General features: G+C 36.5%; 3 protein-coding genes across 3 annotated transcripts; 1 reads left to right on the top strand and 2 right to left on the bottom strand.

Annotated features, from left to right (window-relative positions):
• The first annotated feature begins 665 nt into the window (after nt 1–665).
• Nucleotides 666–5,329, top strand: LOC108823386 (beta-galactosidase 4). The gene is made up of 18 exons (XM_018596577.2): nt 666–1,019; nt 1,251–1,346; nt 1,448–1,560; nt 1,640–1,706; nt 1,806–1,898; nt 2,023–2,166; nt 2,548–2,636; nt 2,765–2,870; nt 2,974–3,058; nt 3,137–3,255; nt 3,341–3,502; nt 3,583–3,758; nt 3,863–3,972; nt 4,054–4,163; nt 4,309–4,419; nt 4,516–4,620; nt 4,736–4,941; nt 5,037–5,329. The coding sequence occupies exons 1-18, from the start codon at nt 846–848 to the stop codon at nt 5,137–5,139; spliced, it is 2,169 nt and encodes a 722-aa protein (XP_018452079.1). The 5' UTR covers nt 666–845; the 3' UTR covers nt 5,140–5,329.
• An 849-nt stretch (nt 5,330–6,178) lies between these two features.
• LOC108842925 (receptor-like serine/threonine-protein kinase ALE2) lies at nt 6,179–11,294 on the bottom strand. Its single transcript, XM_018615976.2, has 10 exons — nt 10,997–11,294; nt 10,584–10,802; nt 10,278–10,352; nt 10,037–10,189; nt 9,705–9,950; nt 9,528–9,608; nt 8,781–9,449; nt 8,042–8,431; nt 7,719–7,965; nt 6,179–7,125 (listed from the first exon to the last, which is right to left on the bottom strand). The coding sequence occupies exons 1-10, from the start codon at nt 11,064–11,066 to the stop codon at nt 6,474–6,476; spliced, it is 2,802 nt and encodes a 933-aa protein (XP_018471478.2). The 5' UTR covers nt 11,067–11,294; the 3' UTR covers nt 6,179–6,473.
• Nucleotides 11,295–11,333: 39 nt separating this feature from the next.
• On the bottom strand, nt 11,334–12,814 carry LOC130502633 (uncharacterized). Its single transcript, XM_056997384.1, has one exon. The coding sequence runs from the start codon at nt 12,804–12,806 to the stop codon at nt 11,514–11,516; it is 1,293 nt and encodes a 430-aa protein (XP_056853364.1). The 5' UTR covers nt 12,807–12,814; the 3' UTR covers nt 11,334–11,513.
• Nucleotides 12,815–13,109: the final 295 nt, after the last annotated feature.

The raw sequence follows: 13,109 nt of genomic DNA, 5'->3' as shown, positions 1-13,109 counted from the left end.
CATTGTAAATATTTTTAGAAACTACATATTATTCGATAATTTTAATGTAAAGCTTTAAACAAAATTCAACTCTTAACTCTACTATTTTAATGTATTAATAAAACTGAGAAAAACTTACAGTAGAATGAATAGGGGGTAAAGTAGACAATTAAATTTGCTTTTGTGTGTATAAAAAAATTTCAAACGATATTTTAAAGATAACTAAAAGAATATTAAAGAAAAGAAACTAATCTCATTTTAGCTTGTATTAAATTTCAAAAATTAGAACTTAATATGAATAAAAAGGAAAATTTTAAATAAATTTCATTGTTTTTTTCACGTAACTATTACTCTTGATCTTTTCATCCTTAGAATTCAAATTTGCAAACCATCAAAAATATTTGTTTAAGCATATTATTTTCGATCTAATTCCTTCCACATTATATTATTTACTACTCCATAAAACACTTGATTCTTTTTTGAAATTACTGTTTTTCAGGAAACAGTGTTAAAAATATATATCCCTCATATTGTTGGTGAGCTATCTAGTCAATAACAAGAAGAAGAAAAAAAAGGAAAATCCAAAATTAATCAAACTAAATAAGTAGGTTGTGACGTTTCGAAGTCATCCGCACAAAGCAAAAAGATTAGACAGACTCTAGATAAATTTCTATCTCTAATCTATTCCAAGAATAAAGAATAGATATGCTATCCTTAAAATCTATACATACATCCTCCTATCTGTATCACCATCGCTCTCTTCTTATAAATATTACTCCAAAACAAGCATTAATCTAAACCCAAAAAACCCATTTAACAGAATTTCCTTTCAGTACGAATCTTATTCGTCTGGGAAATCAAGAGAAATGGGATTGAATTTTAGAGACAAAGTCTCCATTTTTCTGGCTATTCTTTGTTATTCATCATTGATCTGTTCAGTAAAAGGAACAGTTTCTTATGATCGTAAAGCTGTGATCATCAATGGACAAAGAAGAATTCTTCTCTCAGGTTCCATTCACTATCCACGAAGCACCCCTGATGTAATACTCTTTATTCTCATCAATCAATTTCTTTATTTATTCAGTAGTGTTTCTTCTGCGGAACCTACATTAATTATAATTTTACCCTGTTTTCTTGAATTTATTGGCTTAATTTGATTTTGTGCAATGTGTTTTTCTTTCCAAGCTTTGTTCTACATAATGTGTTAGATTTTTTTTTTCCTTATTCTAAACAATAAATGCATGAATCATTGAATGCTCTGTTTTGTGTAGATGTGGCCTGGTCTTATACAGAAAGCCAAAGAAGGAGGCTTGGATGTGATAGAGACTTATGTTTTTTGGAATGGCCACGAACCTTCTCCGGGAAATGTAATTACAGAAGAATAAAATATTAAACAGTTTGTTTGATTACTTTTCTTCTCTCACAAGTCACATCTCTTCTAATTTTCTCTGTATTATTGGTTGTCCAGTATTATTTTGGAGACAGGTATGATTTGGTTAAGTTTATCAAGTTGGTGCAGCAAGCTGGTCTCTACGTTAATCTCAGGATTGGCCCTTTTGTCTGCGCAGAATGGAACTTCGGGTAATATAGAACTACTAATTCTCTTTGAAAAGAAAAGTCACTGGTTATAAGATCTTAATTAATTTTTATGGTTTTTTAGGGGATTTCCGGTTTGGCTCAAATTTGTTCCTGGTATATCTTTTAGGACGGATAACGAGCCCTTCAAGGTTTAAACTCTAGATATAATCAACTTTCACCCATTATATATTAACATTTTTGTCTCCTTATTTGATGATTAATGTTAATTCAAAATGATATTGAAAAAGGCTGCAATGAAGAAATTCACTGAAAAGATCGTATGGATGATGAAAGCAGAAAGGTTGTTTCAGACCCAAGGAGGACCCATCATTCTTGCACAGGTTTGTTTCATAGTATATTTTTGTTATTGTTACATTAATTGTCATCATTAACCAATGATTAGACATGGATGGCCCAAATTAAAAGTGTTTTCTTTTAATTATGTAAAATGAAAAATATGGACAGATTGAGAATGAATATGGACCAGGGGAAGGGGAACTTGGTGCACCAGCAAAGGCTTACACAAAATGGGCAGCTCAAATGGCATTAGGACTCTCGACAGGTGTTCCATGGATTATGTGCAAGCAAGAGGATGCTCCTTTTCCTATTGTATGTTATTTCCTTTTCCTTCTTTCTAATTATAATATTTTGGCAAAGAAAGTATTTGTTTCTTTATTGTAGAAAAATCTAAAATTTCTTCATCATCTTTTTAGAATTAAATTCAGAAATGTTTTTGGGTTTTTAATCTAAGAAGATTGTGAACCAAGCTTCTGTATTTGGTATAGGTTAGGTTTTATCAGAATGCATTGTTGACATCGATTCGTTTTTTTCCATTTTCGAGTTTTCAGTAGAAAATTAAAATAATACAAACCAAATTTGGTTCAATTATATATTATATTTTATTTGTGAAGTTGAATTCTCTCAAATTCTTCCTCTTTTTTTATGATGATTTTTTTTTATGATCATTGTTTTGTAAATGCAAAATTATAGATCGACACATGCAATGGTTATTACTGTGAGGGTTTCAAACCAAACTCAAACAACAAGCCCAAGATGTGGACCGAGAATTGGACTGGTTGGTAAGTCACAACATCAATATGGGGAGAAAATAAAAGTTTTATCGTTTTCAATTATATAAAAATATTAAGAGGACAATTTTTCTGAACTTAAAAAAATAACATTTACAAACTTCTAAATTGAATATCAGGTATACAGAGTTTGGAGGTGCTGTACCATATAGACCAGTGGAAGACATTGCATACTCCGTTGCAAGATTCATACTAAACGGAGGTTCCTTCGTCAATTACTACATGGTAAGTAACATAAAACAAGAGTTACACATGACATGAATGCAACGACTACATATAAAATAGAGTTAAGAAAACATCTCGGCTAAATTTTCGTTTTTATATATAGTATCATGGAGGGACAAATTTCGACAGAACTGCTGGTGAGTTCATGGCTTCAAGCTATGACTACGACGCTCCTCTCGATGAATACGGTACGAACCAAAACTCAGAACACACATTAAAAATCTGTCTGAATGATTAGCTAATCTGGTTTTGTTTTCTTCCAAAAGGCTTAACAAGAGAACCAAAGTACAGTCACTTGAAAGCATTGCACAAAGTCATCAAACTCAGCGAGCCAGCTTTGGTTTCTGCTGATGCAACCGTCACATATCTTGGAGCTAAACAAGAGGTAAATGATCAAATCTTTTTTTTTTAACTTGCAGTTAGAACATTTATAGAAAGAAACCTAATGATCATTTGAATGTTGATTTCAGGCTCATGTGTTCTGGTCTAAGTCATCATGTGCTGCTTTTCTATCGAACAACGATGTGAACTCTGCAGCGAGAGTTATGTTCCGTGGATTCCCATATGATTTGCCTCCTTGGTCCGTTAGTATTTTACCTGATTGCAAAACCGTATATTACAACACCGCAAAGGTAAAGACATGAAAGAAAACTTGTTAGTCAAGTAAAAGTTAGTTACCTTATTGATCTTTAAATTAAACTGAATGAAACAGGTCAATGCACCAGGAGTACATAGGAATATGGTTTCAACAGGAACAAGATTCTCTTGGGGATCATTCAATGAAGTGGTTCCTTTTGCGAATGAAGCTGGTACATTTGCAAGAAACGGGCTTGCGGAACAGATAAGCATGACTTGGGACAAGTCTGACTATTTATGGTATCTAACAGAGTAAGTACTCTCTCTCTCTCTCTTGACTTTGTTTCAGTCTCTTAAGTCTTCCTAGAAACACATAAACTCACGGTTTGTTTGCTTGTGGGGGTATTTCTACTCAGCATTACAATCGGTGCTGGTGAGAGGTTTTTGAAAACTGGTGATTTCCCTCTTCTTACAGCTTGGTCAGCTGGGCATGCTCTTCATGTGTTTGTCAATGGCCAGTTTGCAGGTAGTATATTAAGACAAACAATCAAAGCTTGTCTAGTTTTGTAACTTAACAACATTGGTTATGATATGTTCTCTGTTACAGGAAGGGCTTATGGATCACTTGAACACACTTCACTAACATTTAGCCAGAAGATCAGGCTACACGCAGGTGTCAACAAGCTTGCTCTTTTGAGTGTTGTTGTTGGTCTTCCGGTTAGTTCCTGATGATATAAACTAGCTCTTTTTTTTTAATAACTCGCAGTATCCGACGGGCCGAGACCCAACTAGCTCTTTGAAAAGCAGTTTTTATTGTTAATTAGATCTTTGATCCTTGTGGTTTGTTCTTGGTTTGGTGTAGAATGTTGGTAAACACTTTGAGACGTGGAATAAAGGAATTCTTGGAGCGGTCACACTAAAGGGAGTTAACTCAGGAACATGGGACATGTCAAAATGGAAATGGTCCTATAAGGTCCTCTTTGATGTTCAAAGCCAATAAGTTTTTGATTTTCCTAGTAATAACAAGAAACTAACCATAACAAATGGTTTTAAAATGTGCTTTGAACAGGTTGGTATGAAAGGTGAAGCTTTGAGTCTTCATACCCCGACTTCCGCTGTGAGATGGAATCAAGGATCATTTCTAGCCAAGAACCAACCATTGAGTTGGTACAAGGTAAGATAAACACAACAAGCAAATAATATAATGTTCATAAATAAAATAATTAGATTGTAAACACAAAAAGTAACGAACAAATGAAAAAAAAATATTTGTTTGTATATTATTGCAGTCTATTTTTGCGGCGCCAGCAGGAAACGAACCATTGGCTGTGGACATGAACACAATGGGGAAAGGTCAAATTTGGATAAACGGTCGAAACATTGGACGTCACTGGCCTGCTTATAAAGCTAAAGGAAACTGTGGACGTTGCAACTATGCTGGAACATACAACCCCACGAAATGTCAGAGTAATTGTGGTGAAGCTTCTCAAAGATGGTGAGAAACAAAACTGTTTTCTTTTTGTTTTCTTTTGAATATTTTTCTTATAATACAATTCCTGATTCGTTAGAGTTGTTGTCTATTTTTTGCAGGTATCATGTACCTCGTTCATGGCTCAAGCCACAGAACGTTATAGTTGTATTTGAAGAGTGGGGTGGTGATCCTAGTGGAATCTCACTGGTGAAACGAATTTAAAGCTTCTTCTGTATATAATCTGAGGAGGACAGAAGAAAAGCTTGTTTCATTATTTTTTTTCTCTCTGGCTTTGCTTTTGAAGATAGAAACAGAGCTGGGGAGTAAAAACATTGTGTAATTGTGCAGTTATTACAACGTGTATATTACTGATCCATCATCAATAATAGCCAAATAAAATTTTATAAAACAAGACCAATATGAGGTCTCGACTTCATTACTCATTGGCTATTGCCTATTAGCTACGAACTACTCCCTCCGTTTCATAATAAGTGTCGTTGTAGAGATTTTTTTTCGTTGCAAAATAAGTGTCGTTTTCGAATTTCAATGCAGAATTTATTAATTTTATTCTGTATTTTATTTTTCTATTGGTCGAGATATATGGGTAATGATGTTTTTGTATGGAAAATATGCAAAATTTAATGATTTCTTAATCCGTGTGCACAACTCTAAAATGACACTTATTCAGAAACAGAGGGAGTAGTTCTAAGTCCAGTTACATCTTATTCCCTCCGTTTCTTAATATAAGTCGTTTTAGAGAAGTTCATTTGTTCCAAATTATAAGTGGTTTTTGGTTTTCTACTTAAAATTTATTTACATTTAATGCAGTATAACCAATGATAAAATATCTTTTATTTTTGTATTGGTTGAATTGTGATTAAATAAATAATTAATGATGTTTTTGTCTAGAAAATCTAAGAAATTAATGATTTTTTAATCCATGTGCATAGTTTACTTATAATAAAAACGGAGAGAGTATTTGATTGCCAAAATTCAAATAAAGACACCAATAATGAAGAATTAGTCTAATGGCTAAAATCATGATAGATATCTTGATTAACAGAGTTGTGTTTGTCTCTCTCTCTCTCTTTTTGTTTGTCAACGTCTCTCTCTCTTTGCAGATATATTATTAATTGTGCAGTTATTAGAAGAATTATTACTGTGTATATTACTGATCATCATCAATAGTAAAATAGAATTCATAACATCTAGATTGGCAAAATGAAATATAGACTAGCGAACCGGTCTTGTACCGGGACTGTAGAGAAAGGTGTGATGTCTTTTGACTAAAACGTGTGATATGTACATTTAAATCAAATCAGATAAAACATGATCTCTTGTTCCTTCTTTTTTTTTGTCAACTGATCTCTTGTTCCTTCTAAGATACAAATATATCTTTTCAACCAACTATTGGACCGGGAATGATCTCTCCTAATTTTTTCCCTTAACCGGGTTTCCCTAAGGTTAAGAATAGTTCCTTGTAATACAAGACACCTTTCTTAACTTAAAAGGGGACAATCAAAAACTCCAACGTTCTGTAACCAGCCAAAGATCCTTCAACGCGAACCGGATCGTACCATGAGTGATGATGACCCGTGCTCACTCAAACTTCCCGTGGACAATCTCCTCATCTTTTGCCAGAACCTCTTGCCTCCACCCGAGGCCAAAGGACCAGAGCTTGACACTCTCTCTAACCTCCCCGAGCCAGTGAACATTTCCGACACTGAAACTCCTCTCTCCGTGTCAGGCTCAGAGTCATAACTCGGTAGCAAGGCCATCCTCCCAGAGCCCTCTCCACCACAAGAGCTCCCAGCTTTACTATCATCTTGAGTAAGTGAAGTTACAGAGTTAAGTTCCTTAGCTTCATCGCATTCATTGCATACAAGTTTCAAAGCTTGCACTACTTCTCCCATGAAAGGACGGTGCGATACTTCCGGTTGAACGCACATCGAAGCTATAGCTGCTACTTTAGCTATGCTGTCGAATGGGATCTCGGGTTGTCCTAGAGACTGGTCTATAATAGCTTCGAGCCCTTCTCTGCTCGTGAGAAGAGACCTAGTCCATGAAACTAAGTTCTCTTGGCCAGGTGGTTGTGACATATCCACTGGTTTACGCCCCGTGAGTAGCTCGAGAAGCACAACTCCGTAGCTATACACATCGCTTTTAACTAAAAGATGCCCTGTCATTGCGTATTCTGGCGCTACATACCTATCAAAGAGCAGCGCTTACGAGTTAAGCAAGAAAACAAAAAACAGCACTTACAAGCGCTAGATATATTATATTTGGTTTTAAAATTATCAAATATTTTAGAAGTACTACTTCTAAATATAAACTTACCTACCTGAAAAAAATAGAATTGCCCAATAATCTTGAACAAAATATTTTTAGTTATCAAATTATCCAAATAAATTTATCCAAAATATTTAAATTTATACGAATTACTTGGTATTTAATCCAAAAACTGAAAAGTCTGATCTTTACCCAATTGTCCGAAATTATTAGAAAAACCAACCAGAACCGAATTAGAAACAAAATTTTATCGGATATTAGCCGGTTCCTATCATGGTTATACAAACCGAACTGAAAATTGAAATGTGAACCAAAACGAAATCAAATTTCATAAATAAACAAAGGGTTCCTATATTTCTTTTCTATTTTTTTTGCCAGCTTTTTTTTTTTTCATCAAATGGTTCCTATATTTTTAAAACCGAAAAACCGAACATTATAAAACAAAAAACTAAAGTGGAACGGAAAACCAAACGCTCGTTGCATACGCATAGTTCTGGTTTGTATTATCTTACCCGAAAGTTCCCATTACGCGTGTGGATATATGTCTGTTATCTTCATCGTCAAGGGCATTTCGAGCTAGGCCAAAATCAGAGACTTTAGGTGTGAAGTCCTGTTCAAGCAAGATGTTACTTGACTTGAAGTCCCTGTGTATCACTCGAGGGCTTGAGTCTTCATGTAAATACGCCAACCCACGAGCTGCACCAAGAGCTATCTTCAACCGAGTATCCCAATCTAGAGGCGAGGACTCTTTATCAACCCCTACAGAGAAACCAAAAACAGAACAAGATCTTAGTTTCACAGAAACCGTGGAGGCACTTAAGGTCAACATACATACCGTGGAGGTGAGATTCAACGCTGCCATTAGGTATAAGTTCATAAACCAAGGAACGGTTACGATCTTCAATACAAATACCAATCAGATTCACCAAGTTCCTGTGATGAAGACGGCTCAGCATTTCAACTTCAGCCAAGAACTCTCTCCCACCTTGCTGGTCATCTCTCTTCAACACTTTAACCGCTACTTTAGTCCCATCGTCGAAAAGACCTTCGTAGACCTTTCCAAACCCGCCTTCACCAAGAACCCTCGACTCCGCAAAGTTGTTAGTAGCTTTCGCTATCTCCCTTGCGGTGAACGTCTTGGCAGAGAGAGTAAACGGAGCAATGCTTGACTCAAAGGACAGTGACTTTGAGCTAAACCGGCTTCCGGTTAATGATCTCACAGAACCTGAAAACAAACAAACCTTTATATATATTAGTTTCGTCCCAGCGGTCACTAGAGACCTCTGACACAATGGCCAGGATCCAGAACCGTCTCAAATTATTTATGGACCCTGTTCAAAAACCTTTATTTATATATATTTTTGTTTTGAAATTATCAACTCTAAATTTAGTATTGTGTTAAAGTTTAAAGTTTTATCTTATAATTTATATATTTATTTTCAAATTTTTTTTTTTAATTTTTCAGCTCGGACCATGTTCATCGATTCACTTACACCTGCTGTTAGACGGCCTTTAAGATCCTTTTCGAGTTGAGCTAATGACCTCTGATAACTAAACTAATCTTTCTTATTTACCTGGTGGTTTGGAGAAGGAAGGCAGTGAAGGAGGAGCAAGTGTGTCTCTTTTAGAAAACCTCCGTCGTCGTCGCCGGATAACAAAGAACCAAACAATGACAAAACACAAACCAATAAAAGCAGCAGCTGACAAAACAATCACAGCAACGCCTCCAGCATTGAGCTCTTTCTTCCTCATCTTCTTCGGAACATCAACTCCAAGCGGTTTCTTCACCATCCCGTTGCTGTTATTATCACCAGAGAACGGTTCTTGATCTATAACAGTCACGCCGGAAGGCGGAGGAGAAGGTGGTAGACCAGGATAACGCACGTAGACCACGTCGTATTCGCCGAAGGTCGGTACATCTATGTATACTTTCTTCCTGTAGAATCTCTGGTACGTAAGCATGGCTGTCATGTTATCGAACTTATCTCCAAGTGGGACCAAATCGATGAGAAGAATGGTTTTGTCAGGTTGTTCACTAGCGGCGTTGGCTCCCATTATACGGACTTGGCTCTGTTTCATGAAAACCCCAGCGCTTATCTCCCGGGCGAACTCTGAGACCATGGGGAAGAAGTCGTAGAGGGGCATGCTGAGACGAAGTGAGACCTGAATAGGCAAGACACAGCCGCATGGAGATCCTGGAGGTGTGTTTGTGTAAGGTTCTAAGCAGACGGTTGATGAACAATCTGCAAAAGACGTAGAGTGGTTTCAGAGCAGAAGAAAGATGATGACAAGACAGTTTTATGAATTAAAGTATATGAAACCTGAGTTAGGGGGAGGAGGAGGGAATGCTTGAAGAGGTGGGAGTTTTCGAGATTTTGAAGAGGAGGACCTGAGAGGAAGAACTTTAGGAGAAATAAACAGAATTTAGCAATGAGGTTAAAAAGAAAGAGACTTTTGCCTAATTAAAAATTAATGAGAAGAGGAATCTAATATCAAACCTTGGGTGGGAGAAGGTGATGGAGGTATGGAGATAGGAGCGTGAGAAGGAGCATGGTGTGATGATGGAGGAGTCATTGAACCTTCAGGGTTTGAATTCTTTGGTGGTGGAGGAGCTGGACTATCAGTGATATTCTTTCGGTCTTGATGATGTCTATGGTACAAAGGAATTGATTGTGGGGGTGGAGATGTATGATGAGAATGTCCATTGAACTTTGGGGACGAGGGGGGAATCAAAGGAGGAGAAGCTGTAATGTATATAACAAGATGAAATTTAGTAAAGAAAAGTAAGTTATATGATTGATTGATGTCCCCCAACCAAAAATATCAAAACCTATATGTGGTAAGACAGGCAAGGGCTTAGCAGTTTCATTTGATGGTGTGGCAACCGGACTTGTATTGTCATCTCCATTATCACCGGCAGGAGATTCAATTGGGAAAGCCGGGTGGGTAGTTGGTGAGTTTCTTGTTGGACTCGAGGTGGGTACTGCAGAGGAGAGGATTAAACAGAGACATTTTGGGTTACAATGTGAGGAAAGTAAATAGAGATTTTTTTTTTAAGTAAAGCAACATACCAGGTGAGCTAGAGTGCGGTAACTTTGGAATGACTGGTGGTGAAATGTCAATGGATATAGTTGGAGGAGATGCAACTGATTCAGAGCATTACAAAAGTTCAAGATCCAAAAATTTATGCAAATTTACAGAACATTGCAACCTAAAAGATTCAAGATTAACTCAAACTGGAGAACAGTGCAAGTAAAAGATTCAAGATCTAATCAAAAATTTGAGTTTTTTTTTTTAATTTCACAATTTTACTTCTCGAGAGTGCTTGCCAAGTGTTCGACTAATTGTCTGTGTACAGAATCAATATCTCAATATACCTGGAGCAGTAGGGACCCAGACAACAGGCTCACCGGACGGTGCTTTTCCTCCGGAAGAATCTGTCGGCGGAGGAGCTTCCACGTCAGCTATAGGAGGGCTAGACGGTTGAGAGGCTTTAAGCGGTGGCGCATTGCCGTTTTTGTGAGGTTCCGGTGAACTGATCGGAACTTCATTTAACGGTGACGGTGGTGATGATGATGGAGACAACAAGTCCAATCCTGAAATCGAAATACAAGCTCATTGTTAATGATAAAACCCAGAATTATAATAAGTCGGTTGAATATATATAATAAATAAAACAGAAAAAGACAAGAAAACAAGCAAGTTGATCATCCATCTGGGTTTTGTCTGAATGTAATCAAGCAATGTAAAAATGATTAGTTTCTTTTAGGGCATAATGAATCAAACTCACCTGAGGAGGAAGCAGCAACCAGAACCGAAGAAAGTAGACAGAGCCTTAGGAAGGGCATCAGAATCTCCATTCCATAGAAGAGATCAGCTTCCTCGATGAAGTTTGATGGGTAATCTCAAGCTCCAGGTTTAGAGCTAAGAGAAAGAAAAGAAAAAATCGAAGTGGCAGAAGAAGGAGAGAGATTACTTAAAACGCAAGAAGAAAGAGTAACAGTGAGAAAGAAGCAAGGGAATGATATTTTTTTAGTTCTACTTTTATTTATGAGAGTTTAATGCTGCTCACAAAAGAGAGGGAATTAAGAGCATGCCCATTAGTGAACCCCAAGGGAGGGTTCATAGGGATTTTTTTATTGTTTTTAAGTGGGTCCGTGAATAGTGACGAACCCGTATTAATTTTGTTCTTCCATTAGTGAACCCGAAAATGGGGTTCATAAGAATAAAATAATATTAAACTTTTTTTTTTAAATTTGTAAATTTTTTTTTATTTAATACAATGGAAATTCAAAAACATACAAAGATTATTCATCTAGATCACCATATTTTTGCCATATATTTTCAACTAAATCGGCTTTCAAACGATCATGTTTCTGTTGATCCCGAATTTGAGCTTGAATGCCATGCCTACTAACAAAGTTGGAAGGGGAGTCCGTAGGTTGCGAGATTTCCACCTGTGAACTCCTGCTTGACTCTCCCGACTCGAACTCAGATGTATCAGACAGAATATATGTGTTTCGTTCGTTCTCTACTATCATATTGTGTAGTATGACACAAGTTCTCATAATCTTTCCAATCTTTTCCTTGTCCCATAGTAGAGCCGGATTTTTAACTATTGCAAACCTCGATTGCAAAACTCCGAAAGCACGTTCGACATCTTTTCTGGCGGATTCTTGTTTTTCAGCAAAAAGCTCAGCTTTAAGACCTTGAGGTAGTGGGATGGATTGGATAAATGTTGACCATTTAGGATAGATTCCGTCTGTAAGGTAGTACGCCATACGATAATTGTGGCCGTTGACCGTGAAATTAACTTTAGGAGCTCGACCTTGTATAATGTCAGAAAAAACTTGTGACCGATCGAGAACATTAATATCGTTGAGGGTACCTGGTAAACCGAAAAATGCGTGCCATATCCAAAGATCCTGTGATGCCACAGCCTCTAAGACAATGGTCGGCTTTCCGTGACCTCGTGTGTACTGCCCTCTCCAAGACCTTGGACAGTTTTTCCACTCCCAATGCATACAGTCGATGCTGCCTATCATTCCCGGAAATCCGCGTACCTCTCCGATATCGAGTAATCGTTGAAGATCAGCTGGTGTAGGTTTTCGTAGATACTCATCTCCATACAATTGTATTATCGCTTCGTTGAACTTCTCCAAACATAGAAGTGCGGTACTCTCACCAAGTCGGAGATATTCGTCATACGTATCTCCCGATTGACCATATGCTAGCATACGTATAGCCGCAGTACACTTTTGAAGTGCAGATAGACCGTACCTTCCGTGAGCATTTCGTCTCTGACGAAAGTATGGAACTTCATTACTCAGGCGATCGACAATGGAAAGGAACAATGGCTTCGTCATTCGAAAACGCCGCCTAAACATTTCTGGTGGGTATGTAGGATTTTCACTGAAATAGTCGTTCCAAAGGTCTTCGTGGCCTTGCTCCCTATGTCTTTCGATATAAGCTCGTCTCTTCGGCTTGTTAATTTGTTGGTCGATAAAATTATCAACATGTTGGTCGATAAAATTATCAACATGTTGGTCAACTGTATCTTCAATTAGTTTATCTGCTGCATCATCTGATGAGAAAGACATCACTTGAACACTTCTTCCTTCATACAAAACCAAAATGGAAAAATAAAAATCTTCAATTGTTTAATAAGAAACATAAATTTTATTGGGAAAAAAAATTAAATTATTCACAAGTTTAATAAGAAACAATTATTTTTTGGAAAAAAAAATAAATTGTTCAATAGTTTAATAAGAAACATAAATTTTATTGGTAAAAAAAATTAAATTATTCACAAGTTTAATAAGAAACAATTCTTTTTTGGAAAAAAAAATAAATTGTTCAATAGTTTAATAAGAAACATAAATTTTATTGGAAAAAAAATTTAA

This window comes from Raphanus sativus, chromosome 2 (assembly GCF_000801105.2).
Source record: "Raphanus sativus cultivar WK10039 chromosome 2, ASM80110v3, whole genome shotgun sequence".
NCBI lineage: Eukaryota > Viridiplantae > Streptophyta > Magnoliopsida > Brassicales > Brassicaceae > Raphanus > Raphanus sativus.
This window is presented reverse-complemented; position numbering and strand designations above follow the sequence as displayed.